This window comes from Diabrotica undecimpunctata, chromosome 5, assembly GCF_040954645.1.
Source record: "Diabrotica undecimpunctata isolate CICGRU chromosome 5, icDiaUnde3, whole genome shotgun sequence".
NCBI lineage: Eukaryota > Metazoa > Arthropoda > Insecta > Coleoptera > Chrysomelidae > Diabrotica > Diabrotica undecimpunctata.
Genome location: NC_092807.1, coordinates 127,493,996 through 127,516,937, shown reverse-complemented (window position 1 = coordinate 127,516,937; position 22,942 = coordinate 127,493,996). Strand labels below are relative to the sequence as shown.

The 22,942-nt window shown below is 33.0% G+C and overlaps 1 protein-coding gene across 1 annotated transcript; it reads right to left on the bottom strand.

Annotated features, from left to right (window-relative positions):
- Positions 1–1,907: 1,907 nt before the first annotated feature.
- On the bottom strand, positions 1,908–21,867 carry LOC140442470 (uncharacterized). The gene is made up of 2 exons (XM_072533540.1): positions 21,783–21,867; positions 1,908–2,320 (listed from the first exon to the last, which is right to left on the bottom strand). Exons 1-2 carry the CDS (start codon positions 21,865–21,867, stop codon positions 1,908–1,910), a joined length of 498 nt encoding a protein of 165 aa, XP_072389641.1.
- Between the last annotated feature and the right edge of the window lie 1,075 nt (positions 21,868–22,942).

The following is a 22,942-nucleotide window of genomic DNA, read 5'->3' as shown; positions in this document are numbered from 1 at the left end:
CTGACGCACTGTGGCGAATGTTCACTATAAGACGTTTATTCATACTCGTAACGCAGTCAACGTAAGTTTACAAATATCTTTAAACGCAGCTAACGTGTTAATATTTCAGTCGTAAAGCTTTATGTTTCCACTTTAATAAATACTTCTAAAACCTCAAATAAGTCAAAGTCGTCCAAATCCACTTAATGGCCTGCACTAAACTGTCTTAAATGTTAAAATAATTTTATTATGTCGTCCTGTATGTATATTTAGCACTTCCATTGCCTTTCTAATTGCGGTTGTCTCTACCAGTTTCTCAGCATTACTGTAAATATATGAAATTGCTAACCATTAATGAGATTATCCTTCAGTTTATCAAGTATAATTTAACTAAAATTGTGTTGCTGATGTTAAACCAGGGATGAAGCAGAGAAAGAGAAAGTAAGCGATTACCTAATATATTATAGGGATTTTTCCCTAAAATTTAAAGTAACATAATAGAGTTAAATGTATAACAAAATAAATATTTTTTTAGGGAGGATGATTTATTAATCCTGAAAGATATATCGTGTAAGTTAAAATTAGACACTGGAAAATATGCGGTAAAAAATGTCTAAAACATATATGCAAAATTCATTTTTGGACAGGCTGAATATGCACAAATGCATAATTATGTACCAACATGGATTTATAATTTAGATATGTACACTTATTTTTTCAAAATAATTTTACAGTTTAAGGAAAATACATTGTCATTTAAATTTAACCCTTAACTACTGACGTGGATATTTCAGGATGTAGACACTAACATGATATGTCATACCGCTGCCTATGTTCCTTTGTTTTTAATATGAATTTGTCATGTTCACTGTATTTAAATAAATTATTATCTTTTGAAGATGGGCCTTATTAGGAACACATCTTCCAAATAAGGCCCATACCTGGTCCCAAGTATGGCCCACCCCAACACTTTAATGTATGAAGCATGTTAATGGCAAGAAAACCAATGACAAGATTTAAAAATATTTATTGAACATTAATATAATTAACAAATGATATACTATCACTTTTCACACCATGGGCATACGAAATTGGGCACTTTGTCTTTGGATGTCAACCCTACACATTCTTCATGAACATATTTTTTGCATTTTTTGCAAAGTCTCATGTCAGCTGTTCTGTCCTCACAGCATAAATGACAAAACCAGTTAAATTAAACCAGTCAATTTCATTACTAGATTTCTCCAGATGTCTTTGTTTCATCGGAATTATCTTTCCTTTTCCAACTGAAACCTCCTTAGAGGTATTATTCACTTTGGCACTCTGCTGTTTTTATCTTTCAGCGAATAGTTCCTTAGTAACTACTTGCGCTTGATAGTTAAGTGTTTTTCGTCTAGGAGTCTGGAGTTTCTTTCTCAGCTCTGGAGTTTTCAAAATTTCTTGGAAGGAACAGTCGAGATCGTCATTGTTGTCGCTATCGTCATCATCGCCATTAAGACTCACATCACATGTGAGTCTCTACTATCTCTCACAAAAAAAAACTCACTTTCCAAAGAAGTAGAACTGCTGGATTGGCATCTTCTTTTTCGGAAATTCCTTTGTTTGGAAACTGTTGGAATCTTTCATGCTTGAGCAGGTTCGGAACTCATTCGCATGTTTTCTTTTGGATCAGGACGCTGTGAAGGATGGGAAGGGGCGAATGTACAGTTAGGAATAGATTCTGGGTTAAAAGGATAAATCCCAGTAGCTCGAAATCCAGATATAACATTAACTGGGTACGCAGCTTTTGGCCATACCTTGCTAAAGATTTTTCCAAATACCCGTCAATTAATTGCTCTGTTTGCTTCCCCTTTATTTGTCGACCAAGGTAATTGGACTTTATCGTCCCAATACGACTCAAATGGTTTAAATACTGACTTGTCCATATGCTAAAGTTTATGAGTCGTATTGCTAGGCAAGCAGTACAGTCTAATACTGTGACCTTCAGCAACGTCACAAATATCTGGATCTAAATGTGACGATACTCCATCAAAAATCAGAAAAACTTCTCTTGCAAGTTTGTATTTAGCAAAATGATGCAGCCATTTAATATAGGTCGATGTAGTCATTGAGCCATTGTCTGTCATTTCTACCGCTGTTCCAGGTGTCAAATAATCTTCCCATTCTGGCTTGCGTAGCTTTCCTTTGAAAATGATCATTGGAGGAATAACCTGTCCAACTGCAGTTCCACATGACACGATAGGTACATTTTCCCCATGTTCAGGAGCAACAAAGTGTAGCCGTTTTTCACCTTTTTTTGCTAAAACTTGAGGAGGCTTGTTTGAAGAGACAGACAACAACCCTTTTCATCCATATTATAGATGAGTTGTGGTTTGCCAAATGCCTCTAGTTCTGTCATGATATTTTTTAATTTCTGGAAATGATCATCGACAATAAACTTATTCAATTTTGCAGCTCTTCTTGGATTCATATGTTGCGCCTTTCTTCTGGCAACCTCTGGGTTCCTCAGTAGGAATATCTTGAGCTATTACCGCCCAGCCAAACCTTTTCCTTCATTAAACGGATTCTGCAAATTATTTTTTTCGCAGAACTTGAATACACTGCGTCGGAGAACTTTAGCTGTAAGTGGATACCCGACTTCAGCAAGTCGAAAAATTCTTTGAGTAGTTCCCTTTCTTGAGCTTTCTCTAAGCAAGGTTTCCGTCCTAACTTCTTAATTGCTACACCGCCACTTACGTGGTTGCGTAACGTACGCCTGGGTATACCATAAGTTTTAGATGCAGTTCTGACTGACATCCCTTTATTAACAGCTCCCATCGCTTTTTTTTTCATTCTCACTCCAGGTAGCACATTTTTTCTTTGAATCCATCTTAAAATAAAAAAAAATCAATAAACAAATACACTCATACTTCTGAATTGTAGGCTTATATTTTTATAGTTTTTAAAAAATTATTTAGACGTACAAGTAAAATGCCGGATAAACAGAACAAAATTATATAAATTTCATCATATATTAAAGAAAAATGTATTTAATATTGTTTAAACAATGCAATTTTTTTTATTAGTCTCCTTGAATTATTGAATGTATTTTCTTATCTCTTTTTCCTTACATAATTATTATTCTCTGTATTTAAAACTGTAAGTGATCCCTTGTAGCACAATAAATATTATTTTTTCACAATAAATATTTTGTCACACAATAAATATTTGGCTTTTGCTGAAGCGTTACCAAGTAGCTCTTCCAATTAGTAATTTGAATTGCACACTTCATCTTAATTTCCAAACTGTATTCAATAGTACAGAAAAACAGGAGTATGCCAAAGAAGGCCCACCCGGGCCTTATTTGGAACACTACGGGTGGGCCTTATTAGGAGCCACCGGCTTAACAGTAATTGAAACTCAAGATCTGTTAATAACTCTGTAAATATACGCCGTTTGAGGAAAATGAAACTACCATATTAAAACACAATTTCCTGTTCATAAATACAAATTTACAGTACAAAATTATTTATAACAAGTTGGATGTAAACAGATGTAACATACCTTGCAAATAAGAACACTGGCTGCCGAAGTAGTTATTGTCTCGTCCACTAGATACCACTACCTAATTAATTGCAAGAGAATTTGGTACTTTTTCAAATTTTTTATGTGAAAACATGAGGGTGGGCCTTGTTAGGAACTGGGCCTTATTTGGTACATGTACCTTACAAAATACTTACAATAACTAAAAATTACTATAAAATAACTAGTTATTTTGAGCTCAAGATCCGCCAATTTTCTTTGTACACTGTAAACACACTGGTTTTCCTTAAGGAAAACACACATAAAATGTTTTTCGTTTTAATGAATTTTAACGTAAGTAACACGTCTTCTTTTTCTCGAGCCCTTCTTCAAAATCTGCTTCTTTTTGACGGTTTTGTTCTAGTATTCGGTAAATATAACATATTAATTCTTTCGAGATTCTGGGATTTTCGAGTCTTCTCTGAAGATGTGGTAAAATTAATTGCTTCGCCAACTCCTTTTTGTACTTTAACCTCTCCTAATTTTTTTCCTGTAGTGATTGGTACACAACATGCGAATTAACAGCAGTTATATCAATGATGCGGTAAAAAAACAGTAAGTGGCCATCGACGAGAACGAGGTTTAACGGTACATTTACCACACTTGGCATCTATCGTATCGACACCTCCTTTCGTAAGATTATAATGAACTATAATCTCTGGTTTTCCAGTAGTCTGATCCGTGCTTATTGAATGATGCATCGAAGAAATAAGTAAAACAGCCTTCGATTCTTTTGGCATAATATGTTAACCTATGTGAAAATCTTAAAAAAAATAAACAAAATCTCTTCGGAATTTCAACAACACAGATGCAGGAAAGTAAATTCGACTTCTTTCGGATTTACGAAAAGTTTAACATTAATTTCCCATATTATGGGAAATTTAAAATAAACAAATTTTAATATTTACCTTCGTATTCCCAAATAGGTAATTCTTATTCCAGGTAAATACACCGATAATGAACTTGGTAGTCCGAAGACGTTCCATTGTAATGTGGCTCAAAAGGGTCTTGTAGTTTTATACCTTTTGTACAGGATTTTTAAATAAAAATTGAGTTCCCTTAAACCCGTATTATAATATCTAGTGAATATTTCTTAATAATAATTCTTAATAATATTTTTACATAGTAAAGCTGGAGTTTCTCGATACAATCCATAAAAATCTACATTAATTATTTGTTTTGAAAAAGTTACTGGTAATTTAATTTTGCTCATAAGATGAACATTTTCTGCGGAAAAATTTAGTAACGATACAATAATTTCAGATAATGATTATAGATTAAAATATTTGTTACTTATATAATACTAGTACAGAATGGCAGGACATACGTTTCTGGGGTTTTTGAAAAAAATTGTTATTTCTGTATGGACTAGAACGTTGGAAAAAATCCCAATTTTGAAAATTATTCTAATTTGGAAAATTCTGGTTTTGAGAATAATGTTATTTCTATTTGGAAATGAGGAGTATTGTGAATTATTATTTAAATTTCTATTAGAATTAATATGGGCTCTAGAATAATTATAATTTAAGGGTCTGGTATTTTGTAAGTAATAATATTTTCTTCATCTTTAGCGAAACCGTTGCTACCGCTCTTTACCCCAGTAAATTAACGTGAAATACGACAATAGTCTGTCACCCCAGAATTATAAGAAAATTTAGATTTAGTTTATAATTAGCCTTCACTTTACTTTTGGATTTGTCTCGTTAGTTTCTTTTAATTTTTTAAGGGTGAAAACTACTCTTATTATAAAAAATTGTATAATTGTAAGTTAAAGCAAGTAATTAATTCAAATTATCTTTTAATAAAGTAAATAAATGTAATAAATGTGTTTCCATTGTACAATATTGTGTTTAAGTGCTTGTTTGATGTAAATAGTAAATGGTTTAAAAAATATTTAAGATAAATGCCTTAAACTTCTATTTTCATGTATTTGGTAAGGTGATGCAGGACTTTTTAACACCACTGTACAATTTGACAAGCCTCAGCTGTTTAGTATTAGCTCAGGTACATCAATCTTGCACAATATTACAACATTAAATTAATTTACTTTTAAACTGTATTACCTTTTACTAGAAACAAAATAACTAAAAACATTCTCTAAAGCACTTCAAATGTATCAGAATGAAGATTTATCTATTAATATCGCATACGTCTAATGGAATTTCATTAGATATTAAGACGCTCTTTAGATATTGATCTACATTAGTTAGTATCTCAATTCAGTGGAATGTAATATAATCCTGCTAAATGAGACATTAAGAAAATAGTTTTTAATTGTAAAAAACTGATTTAATCACAAAATGTCCTAATAATTGTAAATTGTACATGTGCTTATTAATAATGCTATAAAATATGCATTTTTAAGTTGAGGAACGCATCCCCAAATATATTTAAAAACAGTTGTTTAATTTCTGATCGTGGCAATATGAAAAATGTAAAGAGCATCCTTATAAATTTGATATTCTTAAATTTTATTATAAAAAACCCTCGAAGAAATCGTTTTATTTTTTCAGTTTTCAGAGAATATATTGACTTTCTTAAAGTTTGTCACAAATATCACATCATCGACATTTTCATCGATAATAAATATATATAACAATAAAACACTGAAAATTTTGTTTTCAAAACTTCCATAAAATGGTTGGTAACGTACGTTACAAAAAAAAAATAAGGTCGTATTAGCTATTTTAACCATGCACCATGATAACAGTATTAATACTGAAACAGAAAATAAGAACAAACCCGAACTATAGTTTATTTTTATGAACGAGAGAGTAATTAGCATAATTTTAACTGGTAGCTCCGACCACTCCATGGGCGTGCTCAAGATTAATTGAAAAATTACTTTGAATAATTGTAAAAAATAAATGAATTATTTCAGTGTTATAAAGTGTTATGTGTATGTAAACAAAAGTGACCTATTTTATCACACACTATATTAGAACTGACTGGCCTACATTAAAAAGGGTTTTAAAAAATTCACATTTTTTTTAATTTTTAAAAATTACAAAAGAGAAAAAGAGTTTTTAAAACCGTCTAAGGTATGTTAAATAGATGAATAAAAATATTAATATAAAACTTACAGCTACTTGTTACAAATCCAAATCAGATTCAGAAGATGAACTTTCAGAACCAAGATTTATAATAACTGGCTCGATCATTTTATCAGTGATATTGTCCAGCTTCCACATTTTTTCCTCTTCTTTAATAGTGTGATTTACTGCCTTTTCCCAGTTTTCAGGTTTTACATTATTTACGGCCTCCAAAAACAACTGTTTAACATCATGAATTTTAAAAGTGGTATTTTTTCTTGAAACTTCACTCTTTATCTGTGCCCATACCAGTTCAATCGGGTTTAATTCACAATGATATGGTGGGGATCTAAGTACTGTCATTCCACGATTTTTGGCAATTTCATCAATTTCGTATTTTTTAAATTTTTCTTTATGAAGGGCACACAACGAATAAAGTTCCTTTCTTATAGATCCGGGATGGTACGTAATATTTTTTGAACTCAGCCAATTCTGCAAGTCTTTTTTTAACCACTTGGTTGTGGGCAGTCCTTCTATAAGTCTGGAGTGATAACTTGCATTATCCATTACTATTACACAGTTCTTAGGAAGAAGATCTATCATTTGTTCGAACCATTCTTGAAAGAGATCAGCGTTCATGTCTTCATGGTAGTCACCGGTACAAGTTGATTCAAAAGTTAATAAACCACCTTCAACAAAACCGTCTGAACTGCCAATGTGTACTATTATCAGCCTGCGTCCCTTTCCTGATGGTGGGTTTAAACCAGTAGATAAGTTATTTACAAAAGCGTGCCTTTGACTTGTAACAGTTTCATCCTGCCAAAATTTATTTGGTGTATGACCCTCGTTGATCCATGTTTCATCAAGATACAATATTTTTCTTTTTTGGTTTCTCATTTCCTTTATGGTTCTTAGAAAATGTCTTCTCCATATGACAATATCGCTTCTTTCTAATAAAATAGACTTTCTGGGATTCTTTTTCCAGCGGAAGCCTATTTCTTTTAAAAGTTACCATAACGTACTTCGACTCATTTCTGGGTAATCCTTATCATCTCGAACTGAGACAAGAACTTTATCCAATGTTGGAAATTCTTGTCTAAAGAAGAATGCACGCACTTTCCGTCAAAGTTCTTCTTTAAAATGATATTCTATTTGAAATTTTGGTTTCCCTGGAGCATTACGTGGCATTTAAAAACTACCACATTTCTCTTCTTTAATAACTCTGTAAATCGTAGATTTCCCAACACCAAGTGTACTGCTAACTAACTCAACGGTCTCATCAACACTTTCACATAAACGTTTGTTTGTAAATGATTTAAAACAATTAAATATTAATGTTTTTTCATTAACTGTTAGAGGACCAATTTTTCGGCGTTTACACGGCACTTCCAAATTTTCCATAACACTAGTATACACAATAAACTGCACCTTGCAACTGAAGTACCTACTTTTAGTGAACTGTTAAGAATTTTGAATACGCCACTTGGACCTTCCTATATACAAAATGGAAAAACCCACTATCACATTTTCTGTGGAATAAGTTTAGAAGGTAATTATCTAGTCAATTACTGTCGTAAATTCCTGGAATTAAAGAATTAAATGTTTGATTGTTGAAACCCTTACTTCGTGGAATGCACTCATTTCAGATAAAATAAAACGTTTTATTTTATCTAAAGAATTAAACTTTATTTTGCAAATAGGCAAAGAATTAAACTTTATTTTGCAAATAGATAAAATAAAACGTTTTATTTTATTTAAAGAATTAAACTTTATTTTGCAAATAGGTAGGTACTTATTAAACTTTTATTGGTTATATATAACCAATAAAATAAACATCCTACATTTCTTGCAAATTCATTAGTACCTGTTAACCTCCATCACTCCGACACTGGCAACCTTATTTAGGGATTAGTAACCATCACAACTATTGTATTCTATTCTGCTCCAACCTTTATACCTGGTGGTCATACTCAATTTAAAATTGTTTTCCTGTATACTTCTGTAAACTTGTTGACAAATATCTGTTTTTCATTGAGTCACCCGTATCAACAGTTTAGGGATTTGCATACATAATTTATTGTTTTATTACTCTCTCATACATAAAAATACACTATAATAACGGATTACAAAAAAACAAAATTGGGTGTGAATCTGGTTGACCAGTTGTGTGCACAATATGATGTTTTCCGAAACTCTCAGCGTTGGCCACTCACCCTGTACTTTGATTTATTCAATATTTTAGAAATTAATGCATTTTCCCTGTATAGGGCTAACAATGTCACTGCATCACTCCCAAGAAGCCCTTTTCTTCAGGATATTTCGTTTGAGTTAATAAAAGCACTGATGTTAAGGCAACTAGACAACACTCACACATCAACAGAAATAAAAAAAAATTAAATGTCTTTTAAAAATAAACAAGGAAACTTCTATAGAAGTTCCGACTAGATCTTCGGTCCCTGGGCGTTGTCATATTTGTGGACAAGCAACGAATAAGAGCTCAAGGAAATGTTGCAGCAGCTGTGATCAATGGACTTGCCCAGAACATTTAAAGCAAATATGTGCACATTGTGCTGAGATAAAACAGAACATACAGTCTCATTTAAATTAGGATATTATATTTAGTATATTATAGAACTTAGTTTGGTTTGTAACGTTTGCTTATAGGTAACTTATATAGGTTATAGGTTATAAGCAAATATTTTCGCAAGTGGCGACTTTAACCAAATGCATCCAAAACAGAAGTTAGTTGCTTTTACCTGAACAATAAACTTGCTGTAAAGAAACTCAACATAAGGTTTAAAAATACCACACTTACCCACAACAAAACACCGAAGTACCTGGGCGTAACACTACACATAACGCTATCATTTAAAGAGCATTTAACAAAAACTGCCCAAAAGTTGAGAACAAGAAATAACATTATACAGAAGCTCTGCGGTACCACCTGGGAAGCATCGGTTTCCACTCTATGCTCTACTGCCTTAGCCCTTGTTTTCTTAACTGCTGAATATTGTGCTCCAGTCTAGCTACACAGTCCACACGTAAAAAAGGTCGACAATCAGCTGAACAGCACTATGAGGATGATAGCTGGTACAATTAAATCAACTCCCACCCAATGGCTTCCAATATTAAGTCACACCCCACCTCCACATTTACGACGAGTCGACGCACTTACAGGTGAATACAAAAAGATCTTGAACAATATAAACCTGCCGATCCACCAAGATACCGAGGATGCACGAAATACCCGTCTCCGTTCTAGAAAACCACCAATGAAAACGGCAAGAATAATACATGAGGAGTTCAAAATCACGAATGCATGGTCCCAAGAATGGAACGAATGGCAAAATAACATGCCCTGCATTACCCACAAGCCATCAGGTTTTGATCTTCCACGCAAAACTGTAAATAGGATCCGAACCAGACATGCATACATGCTACATAAATGGGGAAAGAACCCGTCTACTCAATGTGAATGTGGGGAGAACCAAACCATCGACCACATTATTGAAGAGTGTCCCACAAGATCCTACAATGGTAGCCCTAAAGACTTCCTCTTTGCAACTTCAGAGTCAATTGATTATATCAATACACTTGATATTTGTTTGTAACTATTTAAAGTTTGTCAAATACCTATATTACTAGTATTTGTATATTTTTGTTCTAAATGTGTTGTAATTGCCATACGATAAATAAATAAATAGGTAACTTTGATTTATAGTATTTGATTTTTAATTTTGATTGTTTTTTTAAAACCTTGGTAAAACAATAACACCATTTTCAAACAATACTGCTTTTCCAGAGCTCCAGTACGTATGGATTACTAATGCAATTCACGCGTGTAGTCACGCTCCACCAACCAACCCACCTCCTACATCAGAATCTTCACTAACTCTGAACTCAAGTTCGCCGAAGCACTTTCGAGCTGTATTAAGATCAAGGGCGAACGGCTAAGTTTTGGGATCCCAAGATCAGGCAACTCCGTCCCGATCCGTTCGAAATACTGCTCGAAATGTTGCAAAAGCGGACATTTCAACAACGAATGCCCCGAAAAATTCTATACATGTCCATATTGTGGACAAAATCACAGATCAGTCGCATGCCCCAAGACATCCGAACCTAAGTGCCCGAACTGTAGCGGTTCCCACCCTGCCTTCTCACCAAGATGTCCACACCAAAACATATTTCCCAACAACTGCGATCAAACATACGACCTTTCCTCCGACATGAGAAGCGCAACCATCCGAGTCGTTAATCAAATATCCAATACACCTACACGGATATGCCGTCACCACTTTCCACTATAATAACCGCATAAACCAAACATTTACCCAACTCCGCACCTAAAAATACATGCACACCTACACACACAAACAGAATACATACACTTATCATTTACACATTACACTTTACTAATACGCTCACACCACACAATTTATAAGTACCACACACACTCCTTAAGAGTCGAATAAATTTAATAAGGACAGGGGGAGATTGGTTTTCTGTGGTTTTCCAATCTCATTGCACAATGATACCCGATCCTAGCTGAGGACACAGCTATCCTCCACCAACAAACCTCCAAACAAACAAATAATGGCCAACAATCTGAAAGGAACCGTTTTCCATGGAACTTGTACTTAGTGACAGGCTTGGTCCACGCGGCCCCAGTCGCACATCGGTCGCTGATACAGTTCTTCTGACACTCCTGCCTACAGCGGTGGTACCCGGTCTTAGTCCTCGCACGAACCAACCAAGCATTAAACACCAATTAATAAATAAATAAAAAACCATCCTTGAAGAAGTACATTAAACAAGATTAAAACATTCAGTCAGTCAGTATACTGGAGGGTTAAATAAGTGATGGATTTGAACGTTACTTGATGGAAATTAATTTTATACGAGATAATTAAAAATTTTTAAAAAATTAATTAAAATCCTTTGTAAAAGGTATATATTTAAAAACCCAAACGGGCTGTGTTAGACAAAACGTTTTCGGAATCCATCATTCCATCATCGGTGTCTAGGAGTACATGAATGTAGCCACTAAATATATGGGTAAAAACCCGTTAACAAATAATTAGTTACATTTGTTTGACATTATATCTTATAAATAATTAGGATGTTAAAGTTACCGTTGGATTAGGTAACATGGCGACATATGACTTCACGTTGAAGTTGCAAGTCCTGAGACGGTGTGTCTACGAGGACTTTATGGAAGCAACTGAGTAACCTATACAAAGGATTTTAATTAATTTTTTAATATATGGTATACAGCCAAATACAGGAACGTAGATTCCTTGTGGATAAAAATTTTTAATAAATGATTAAGTTCTTTACTCGCTACTATATAGTCTTATGCTACTATATTCTAATAGTTTGCAATACATAGCTTCTAAAATAGAATGTAGATCAAATGGCTTTTGTATTACAATTAAATAGTTGGTATGAATAAAATACGATTTAAAATAGATCAATTAGTAAAATTTATATAGAGCTACACAGTAAAATGTGCTTTAAGATACATGTTTTTAGTTTTACTAAACTTTTATTGCTATACATAAGCTTAATGCCATTAGACGGCTTCTTATCTTTATAGTAGAGCTGAAACACTCACTATGCAAGACAGTCATCAAATTTGTAACCACCTAACTTATGGGCAGTTAGTGTCAGAGTACAATGTTATAATATACCAAGATAACTAAGAAAGCAACTACGTATCTACGCAAGAGAGAAACTTTATGGTTTGAGTATAACAAAATGTACTGAATTTATTTTAAAGTAAATAGAAAAAATATTTTTGTGATATTCAGCGAATTTAGTGAATTTATTTTAAAGTAAATAGAAAAAATATTTTTGTGATATTTAGCGTTAGTGAAAGATTCTTATTGAGAAAAATATGGGCAATTTTGTAAATAAAAGTAAAATATAATTACCCTCAGTAAACTTTAATTAAGTAATTTATTATCATAACTTCTATATCTCGGTTAACACTTTAAATTAAGGTGTTTCTAAAAGAGGAGTGAATTAAATTCAAGCTCTAATATTCTAATAACAGTCCCGTTGTCAGAAATTTGACCTCTAAAAATCGGACGAACAAGCTGAGTTTTGCTAAAATGTCAATTTTGGGACCCCAAAAAAGATGCAAAAAAGTTTACCACTTTTACCTCCCGGATTTCCACTAAAACGCCCCCTCCTAAGAGAGGAGAAACGGAAAAACTCGATTTACCAAGAATCTGTATACCCAATGAATCGTTGACTTCAACATTTATTTGTCTCCAAAAAAAAATGCTAGAGAATGCACCAACCACCGTACCATAAGCCTGGTATCTCACACACTTAAAGTATTTTTAAAGATTATCCATAAACGCATTTACCAAATACTTGATATGGATATTGAAGAAACCCAATTTGGATTTCGTAGAGGTAGGTACCCGTGAAGCTCTGTTTGCATTCAATGTACTAATTTAGAGATTCTTTGATGTAAACCAAGATATGATATGTACGTCTGTTTCATAGATTACAACAAGGTTTTCGATAAAGTCCGCCACAAAGAGCTATTGGACGTCCTCAAAGCAAAACAATTACAATACAATGACCTTCGAATTATTACAAGTCTATGTTATAAACAGCAGGCACATATACGTTTTAAAGAACATACATTAGAAGAGTTCGAAATTAAAAAAGGAGTGCGACAGGGGTGTATATTGTCACCAATACTATTCAATGCATACTTTAAAGAAATTATGAAAAGAGCTCTTCAGGAAGAAATAGCAGGAATAAAGGTCAATGTAACACCAATTAACAACATTTGATATGCGGACGATACCATCATAATAGCAGGCAACATTCAAGACGTCCAAACTATAATGAACAAGATAGTTGAGTATGAAGACAAATATGAATTATCAATAAACATCAAGAAATCTAAATTTATGAGGATATCAGAAACCCGAAATAATGATGAAAGCGGTACAAATAACGTTAACGGTAAAATTTTAGAACAAGTTAAAAACTACAATTAACTTGGCACAATAATTAATCACACAAACGATTACTCGAAAAAAATCAAACTTCAAATAGACAAAGCACGAACAAATTTTAATAAAATGAGAAAGGTACTTTGTGTTGAAGAGCTGAAATTAGACTTGAGAGTTAGGCTGGCAAGGTGTTATATTTTCTCGACTCTGCTTTACGGGATAAAAACATGGACATTTAACGCGACGACTACTAAAAAGTTAGAAGCATTGGAACTATGGTTGTATAGAAGAATCCTGAAGATATCATGGACCGAGCATGTAACAAACAACAAAGTCAAGAGAAGAGGCAAATGAATGAAAATATTGGAAACCACCAAGACACGAAAGCTGCAATACCTGGGGCATGTTATGCGTAATGAAAGATACAATATACTTCAATTAATTGTACAAGGGTAAATCCAGGGCAAGAGATATGTAGGAAGGAGAAGAATCTCATGCTTGCTTAACTTGAGGGAATGGTACGGATGCACATCAATAGAACTATTCAGAGCCGCATCACCTAAAATCAGAATAGCCATGATGATTGCCAACCTCCGACACGGAGATGGTACGTAATGAGAAAGATACAACTTTTGCCACACTTTTACTGATATATAGCCTTATATACTTTTCTATAACAATATACCTTAACGAACATAAAATTAAAACAGGTAAACTATTATAATTAATTCTATATGAACTTAAGAAAGCAATCAAAATTATAGTTTTCAATTTTGATTTTAGTGGATGAAATCACAATTTATGTTTATTTATTTATGCGTGTCAAAGAGTTTGGTAGACATCTATATTATGTAGTTAAGAGGTTTCTATAGAATATTATTAAAACTACTATATTTTTCCTTTTTAATTTTGATTGTCATTCTAAAAATCATTTTTCCAAAAACATACAAAATTTGCACGGATATGCAGTAAATATGCACAGATTAATATTATTTTAAAGAATTTTTTTAACGTATTACTTCTTAAAACAGTTACTTAGGATTTCGTACTTTAAGGTTCTCTTAATACGCACCAGTAATATTAAAATCGGTTATGGGAGGATCTTTTGAGTTATAGATTTTCGCATGAACATAAATTCCAATTCGAGAATTTGTAAGGAATCGTATTAATTTTATCCTTCGCTTTCTGTTTGAGACAACCACCAAATTTTCAATTCATACTTTATTATATATTGAAGATTTCTTGTTCTTATTCAGGAGTAAATTTAGGAGCGGGTCTTAAATAATTGGCTTGTGGGGTCCGTATCGAGGTTTATTAAAAACAATAGCTAGCATAAAAAATAGTATTACGGCACTTAAACAATACAGAATACAGACAAATATAAACAACTTATAACATTAAATACTATTGACAATACAAATTATTTATATTTTGAGAAAAATTTCTGAGTTGTGTTACGGAAATCTAGAAGTGAAATTAAAATTATTCTCATACGGAATTCTCAAACTTTAAACGAAAATAACTTCAATTAAAAAAACGGGACAGTTCCGATAGTACGGGAGTGTTTCTTAATCTTGCGTTATATTTGACAGACACATAGATGTTTAAAAAAGTTTGATACATTTAAAAATCTATTGAAATAGAGAACTTACCGTTTTAGCACAAAGAAGTTGACGCAGCGAACTTCGTACTACCGAATGATTAAGTAAAGGGTCAAAGATAAATAACCTACTCTTTCGAGTCTGTTAAGTAACAGAAATTTCTGGGTACTGAAATGAATCCGGTCGAGGTGTCAATGGCGACTTCACCATTTCCAATATCTATCTATTGCTTCGAAAACACAATTATTATAGGAAAGACAGTTAAGATTTGATTTCACGTATAATGCGTTTGTGTATTCGCTTATACGTATTTGACCCTAAAAGAAATCTTCGGAGCGGTTATTCACAAACGCTCTGAACGTGAAAACAATCTTTCCTATATAAAAATATATATGTATAAAAATTTCCAAAGACGTCCCTGTTCCGAGATATGTATTTCCGTTTAAGTACTTGACATATTGCGTCTGTGCTACGATTCTAAAACCGAGCTGAAATATTTCAAGGTTATTTTTCGATTCGTAGGTCTAACGAATTTTAGCCGATTCCGTGGTATGTAGCAGGACGCTCGGGGGAAGGGTGCAGGTCATGAGAGATAAAACATCGGAAATTGAAGTCAGATTGAAAAATTTGGTCAAAGGGAACGGCCGTTATGTAGTTTTGCGAAAAGCCGGCAAATTCGTCGACGAAAAAGTGATTTTTACTCAAAGTAATGTGTCAACTCTGAACGGGTCATCACTGTCTTTTTTTTGTTATTTGCCATATCTCATATGAGAGATTTGAAATGGCGTTTTACAACAGGTTTTGAAGATAACCTCATAATGTCATTTTGCTGTACCTGTTCCAGTCTTTAAAAGAGACGAGTTTTCAAGGTTTGTGTTCCAGCCAGTGGTAGCTTCCACCCTCATCTTATTATCCCTGGTCGCCATCCCCGATCTACTTCCAGAAATTTTAGTAGATCCAGTTTTTGGCCTCAGAAAATATGTTAAGTAAAGAAATTTAGCGCAATCAAGGTAACTTTTTTGTTTTAAACTTTTAAAAAAATAAATCAAAATTAAAATAATAATTGCTTTCATAATTTAAATAATAAATAATAAAAATTAAAGGTTTTAATAATTAATATTGTAAATCTTAGGGTGTGTCTATACTGTCATTTTAATTGTATATATATAATAAATTTTTGTAACTAATTATATCATATATATTTTGTACCATTTTGTCTTTTTATTTTAGAAAATTCTCCTAACCTTTTTTTGGTTTCTTATTTTAGGAAAGAAGAACCTTTTTTCCAGCAAAATTAGATTTCTTTGAAGCGGCGTTCTTATTTCAAATATCTAGAGGTCTTTCTTGTTGTTTTTTGTTAACCCTTTGGTCTAGGAGATTCATGTAAGCATCAATTTGTTTTTTTTTGTAGTTGCCCCAATTCGACCCATTGACATTTATCCACATTGACTTATCCACGACCCAGTTCTCCAAATTAGCCCTAAATGCCGTTTGTACAGTTTCGTTTATTTTGCTTGCCCTATCTGTGCCCTAGTTCAACCCCTTATAGCAATAACAAATAAATAATTTTCAACCCCTTATAGGCAAAATACTACGTTACAACATCATCAAACGACATTGACAAATTTTTAAATACATTTTTACAAACCATCACAGCAGCCGCAGAGACGTATGTAAGAAAAACAAAAATTTTAAAGAAACATAAACCTTTTCCGTGATGGACACCTGAATGCAGCCAAGCTACAAGAGTGTATAAGAAAACTTTCAATATACTAATAAGGCATCATAAAACAGACAAAAATATAACGGACTATAAAAAACCAAGAGCTGAGGCAAGATACATTCTAAAAAAGTATAGAAAAGAATCCTGGAAAAAATTCATCTCATCTCTAAATACCTCTTCAAGCATAAGTACAGTTTGGAGAAACTTAAGGAAAATCTCTAGCAAATGCCAACCATATAAGATTCTTTTTCTAGCAAAAAATAACAAAATAATTAGCGATAAAAAAGCATAATAACCGATTCACTAAGCTCACTTCACACTATCAAACGTTTATATACCAATAATCCAATTGCCTCACATATCCAATTAGAAATTCTTCTTCTTAGAGTGCCATATTCCTACGGAATGTCGGCGACTACTATGCTTATAATATTGTTATACTGATCTCGGTCTTGCGCTATGTGTAGCAATTGGTCCGCTGTCAAACCTGTCCACTGCCGCAAATTCCTCAACCAAGAGAGTTTCTTCCGTCCTATCCATTTCTTTCCTTCGATTTTACCGTTGAGAATTAGCCGAAGGAACTCATATCTTGGTCCTCTGATTATATGTCCAAGATATTCTAGTTTACGCCTCTTAATAATATTTAATAGAGTTCGTTGATGTCCCATTCTTCGAAGAACTTCTTCGTTTCTGGTTCTGCTAGTCCATGGAATTTTTAGTATCCTTCGATACAATCACATCTGAAACGCCACGATTTTATTTATGATATCGGCGTTTAAAGTCCAAGTTTCACATCCATACAAAAGTACAGACCACACGTAACATCTTGTAAACTTTTCACGGATTTCCAAATTTAATGAGTTATTGGATAATAGAGGCTTGAATTTTTGAAATGAGTTTCTTGCCTGTTCAATTCTACATCGAATTTCGAAGGATGGATCCAGATTTTGGGTAATCCAACATCCAAGGTATTTGAATCTCTGAACTCTCTGCAGCGGTTGTTGGTTTAATATCAGTTGGGTTGCGCCAATATCCACTTTACTGGTCACCATGTATTCAGTTTTATCGATATTTATCGACAGTCCCCAATGTGTGCATTCCATGTCAACTCTATTGATTAGCTCCTGCAGATCGTCGATGTTTTCAGCTAGAATCGCAGTATCGTCGGCGTACCGTATATTGTTAATTATTTTTCCTCCTATGATAATTCCTTTTTGATCTTTTAAAGCTTCCCTAAATAGATTCTCAGAATACACGTTAAAGAGGGTGGGAGACAGTACACAGCCCTGCCTTACGCCTCGTTCAATACTGATAGGCTTTGATTCTCTGTTGTTGGTATTAATAATGGCTGTTTGGTTCCAGTAAAGTTTGACAATAAGTTTGATGTCTTTCTCATCTAGTTGGATGCTCTGCAAGGCGGTAATTAGTCTGGTATACTGAATGCAATCAAATGCCTTTTCAAAATCAATGAAGCACATATATACGGGTTTTTTTACCTCTTAACATCGTTAAAGGAGTGTTTGTATAAAAAACAGTGCTTCTCTAGTTCCAAGGCATCTCCTGAACCCGAACTGCTCTTGACTAATTATTTCTTCGCACTTGCTGTTAATTCGGTTTAGAAGAATATGTAACAGTATTTTAACGGCATGGCTTATTAAACTAATGAGTCTACAATCGCTACATTTCCTAACGTTTGGTTTCATAGGTAGAGGAATAAAGATCGATTTTAACCAGTCCGATGGAATTTCACTGGTATCATATATTTGATTGAAAAGTACAGTGAGTTCGGTTATATTGTCATTTGAGAGTAATTTTAGCCATTCGCTGTATATTTGATCTGGTCCACTGGCTTTGTTGTTTTTGGCTTAGTGTATGGCTTTTTCTACTTCAGCTTTTAAGATTGATGGTCCTGTATTTGCACTTAAGTTAGGTAGTGATCCTCGATCATCATTAAATAATGCTTTAATGTAGTTTTCCCATTCCTCCATTACTTCGTCTTCTAGGGATAGTGCATGGCCTTCATTATTCGTTAATGTTATGGGTGTATTTCTTTTGTGTACTGTAACTTCTTTTATTTTCTTATGTGTGTTAAATTCGTCATGTTTTCGTTGCAATTCTTCTAGTTCCTCACATTTTGCTCGCATCCATAACTCTTTGGCTTTCCTGATTTTTCTTCGAATCAGATTATGCTTTCGTTTATACTCTGAGTTATTTCTATTTTTAAGCTGTCTTCTTTCTGTAACGAGTCCGTTACTTAAATAATCGTTTACCTTTTTTTGTGACTGGAATCTTTTAATTTAATTCTAAATTAAATTCATATTGAAATATTCTTAAACTAAATATTTAAATAACTCCCAGTAAATTTTATTTTCCGAGGTTGGCATTAAACTGAGCCCTCAGTGGTAAAATTCTGAAAGTTCATCCAACCGACAGCTTGTAGAATCACTTGTTAACTGGATGTGATTGAAGAAACATCGATTCAATCAGGGTAGTTGCGGCTGGGAGTGGCATATTTTTCCCGAATTTAGTTTAAGTTTATTTTTTATTGTGAAGAGCTGTTTATTTTGGAGGAAACCATTTGAGTTATTTAGTTGTTTTGTACGAGGATGTTTTCAGTTGGATCACCCTAGCCGGTAAGATAAAATTACAAATAAATTATAAGGAAAAATCCTTCATATCATCCGCCATTGTTAGTAAAATTCAGACCTATTTTAATTTCGTCTTTGATAGGTATTTCATATATTTGATACATGTTATATTTCACCTTAGTTCATTAAGGAAAAGTTTTATACCTAAATAAATTATAAGTATTAGATTCTATATCTATCTCAAATTTTTATTTCCTTTTAAGAGTTAAAGTAAACAATTATGTATTTCAATTTCATACCATTTAAACCGGCTAATATTTCTTTTTTTTTCCTATTCTATAATATATAAAGATCATGTTTTCCGTTAAAATTATCTATTTAATATATCCATACATTATAAAAACATTGCCACACCATTCGAAGGTCATTATTTACCGAAAACCATTAAGGTTTTTATTTCAATTAAGGTCACTTGCTGACATTTTTTGTATCGCCTTTCAAGATTGATAACCCTTGTGTTTTTCCTTACCTTTTGTATGTACAAAAACATGGAGTAACACAACTATTCCTTTTAACCTACTCAAGAATCCAGTTACAAGTCAGGGGAAGAATTTTTTTTTTCAGTTTTGGGGTTATACTTAATAAGGATAAGGGGAAGGAGTTCCAAGTTAATTTATGGGAAACTTAAGAAGGATATTAAGTGACTTATTTGTCCAATAGTACCTGATCCAGGGAATACAGGTTTGGTATCTTGTTACCACCTGAGTCCAGTTCTCCACCGGATCATCTTCGAGGGAAACCTACGGAAACCGGCAGGAAGAACTGACTAATTTTTGTTTATCATTCAATTACTTTAAATAATTTTTGCTATGTCCTCTTCAAGGTTTTAACTTTTGGTTCTATTTTTAATAAAAGAAAACTATCCTTAATAATAAATATCTTCAATTTTTTTAAAAAAACATTAATCATTGTAACTTAATTTAATTATTTATTGTCTACCAAGGGATGAGGTCATAACTCTCCCTTGAATTTCTCTTTGTTAGGTTATTGTGTGCACACATATCCCGGAGAATTTTTACTTAAAACCTAAACAATTTTTGAACGAAAACTAACTATTAGTGAGTAGTATATAATTATATTTATTATTTATACATTATTATTGGATCTAACATTTTGTCACAATTTGAAATTTTTAAGGGGTATATCAGGGGTAAATTGTTTTATAATTATATTCAGGGATTTTACTGTAAATATAGCTAAGTTAATTGTACATAAGAGGTGGTGGTTTAGTATATAAGCATTTAAAATAGTTGTACCTAAGTTTGGTAATCATTAAAGGTGTGGTTAAAATTTAATATTTCAATAAGTACCTATCTTTCATATTTCAGCAATACAAGATATCTCGGAAGAAACCATTTAACTTCCTGGCGCCCAAGTATTCACTAAAGCAACTTTTATTTTTCATCTGTTTATTTCTTGGTGGTTTTCTTGTCATTAGTTCTTATATCTTACGGTCTCTGTAGGGCATGCAAATTGGCCGAATCCTTCTTTGAGTGTCAAGTGGTCATTCTCCTGCATAGTCGCTAGCCAACACTTAATTCTGCTATAATTTAAAATTCATAGTTACTCTTTATTTATTTCTTCTACATAATTTATTTCTATCTAATCCCTTCCATCTTCTGTTATTCCACATATTAGTTCGTTGGTGTATCAAGGTACATTTTAGAGTTTACCCTTTTGCTACACTGGATAGCGTCACCCAGACTCCTCTAGCACAAATTTTGTTACATTAACATATATTTTTTGTTACATTTCGTCCATCATTTCGATTATTTGATCTTTTATCCACGCTTGCTTTTTATAATGGGTGACAGTTCCACTTTGCGTTGCTGTATCGATGATACCAGTCTTTATGTTATCCTATCTTTCTTCGACTGTTGGTACATTGTATACTTGTGTGATGTCTCGAATTTTTTCGTTCATTTTTTGCTCAAAGTAATGTTTAAATTCTTCTTCTTTTAGTTTTTGTCTATCGTATTTCTTTGTAATGGAATGCTTTTTAATTGTCTTTAATTTTAGGTTGATTCTAGATTCCAGTAAATTGTGATCGGTGGCTGCGTCGGCACTTGGATATGTCTTAGTACATTTACATGAGTTTCGAAATCTATTGTTCATCATGATATAATCTATTTGGTTACGCATTACACTACCATGGCCATCTCTCGGTGATATCCATGTATAGAGACGTCTTTTTGGTTGTTTAAAACATGTGTTGGTGATAACAAAGTTTTCCTCTTGGCAGAATTCCACCAATCTATCACCTCTTTCGTTTCTTTCCCCAAGACCGAATCCTCCAGTAATTCCGGGAGTTATGTCTTCTCCTAATTTAGCGTTGAAGTCTCCCATTATTACACAGATTTCGTGTTTTTTTGTGTTATTTAGTGCTTGCTTTAATACATGGTAAAATTCATTAATTTCGTTATCTGTACTGTTACTTGTAGGAGGGTATACTTGTATTAAGTTTATATTAATCTTACTTTTAATAGTTATCATCATTATTCGCTCTGAAAGAGGAACAAATTTGTCAACCAGGTTTTCAAGTCGTTCCTCAAGAATTATAGCAACACCATTTTCAGAAATAGAGATTCTAAATAATAATAAGAATATTGTTGACTTTATGTTTGTTCCATCACATTCAGGTATACAAGTAAATAAAGAAGCAGATGCAATAGCCCACTTAGCATCCTTCTGCCAGGACTTCATTCTTATTAATGAGGTTTCTTCAGATGACTTCAAGTCAGAAATAAAATATTAAGTGTTAAGTGCGTGGCAAAATAAGTGGAGTGCATCACAAAATAAACTCAAGGAAATCAAACAATTAGTGAAACCGTGGCTCCAACCCGAATAGACAGCGAATAGACACGACCAAGTGAGAATAATACGTTTGTGACTAGGACACAGTAACTTTACACATAAACATCTCTTTACGTGAATGGTGACGCTGATCTGAAAATTGTCAAGAAACACTCTCCGTGAAGCATATTTTATACTGGCTCAGTGGAAAACACAATGAAGCAGCAAGAAAGAAGCACATTATGCCAAATAATATAAAGGAAGCCTATAATATAAATGAAAAACATGAACATTAAAAACACAATAAGTTATCGTAAAGACTCAGGACTGTATCAATTATTGTAATTTTTTCTAACGTAACCTGTATTATATTTTTTAGGTCGCTAAGAACCCTTGTGGTTACAGCGTTAATAAATAAAAAAATAAGTATCGCACGTAATCATTTAATGTTAATTAAATAGTAGAAAATTTGTATGATCTATTTCAGCAAATGATTCAACGTTAATCTGTTCTTCTCCTTGTAACTGTTGTTTTTCTTTTATAAAGTCATAAAAGACGTTTCTTTACTGACAAATATTAATGGTGCAATAAAAATTGACTTTGAAAGAAATATTATTACAATTACTAT

Bases quoted from the DNA above. Each gene is read 5' to 3' on its own strand.
- LOC140442470 (XM_072533540.1), bottom strand. From the start codon at position 21,867: ATGGGAGACTTCAACGCTAAATTAGGAGAAGACATAACTCCCGGAATT. The intron at 2,321-21,782 runs GTGATAGATTGG...ATGGATGAAAAG, and splicing joins TGGGGAAAGAAACGAAAGAG to GGTTGTTGTCTGTCTCTTCA.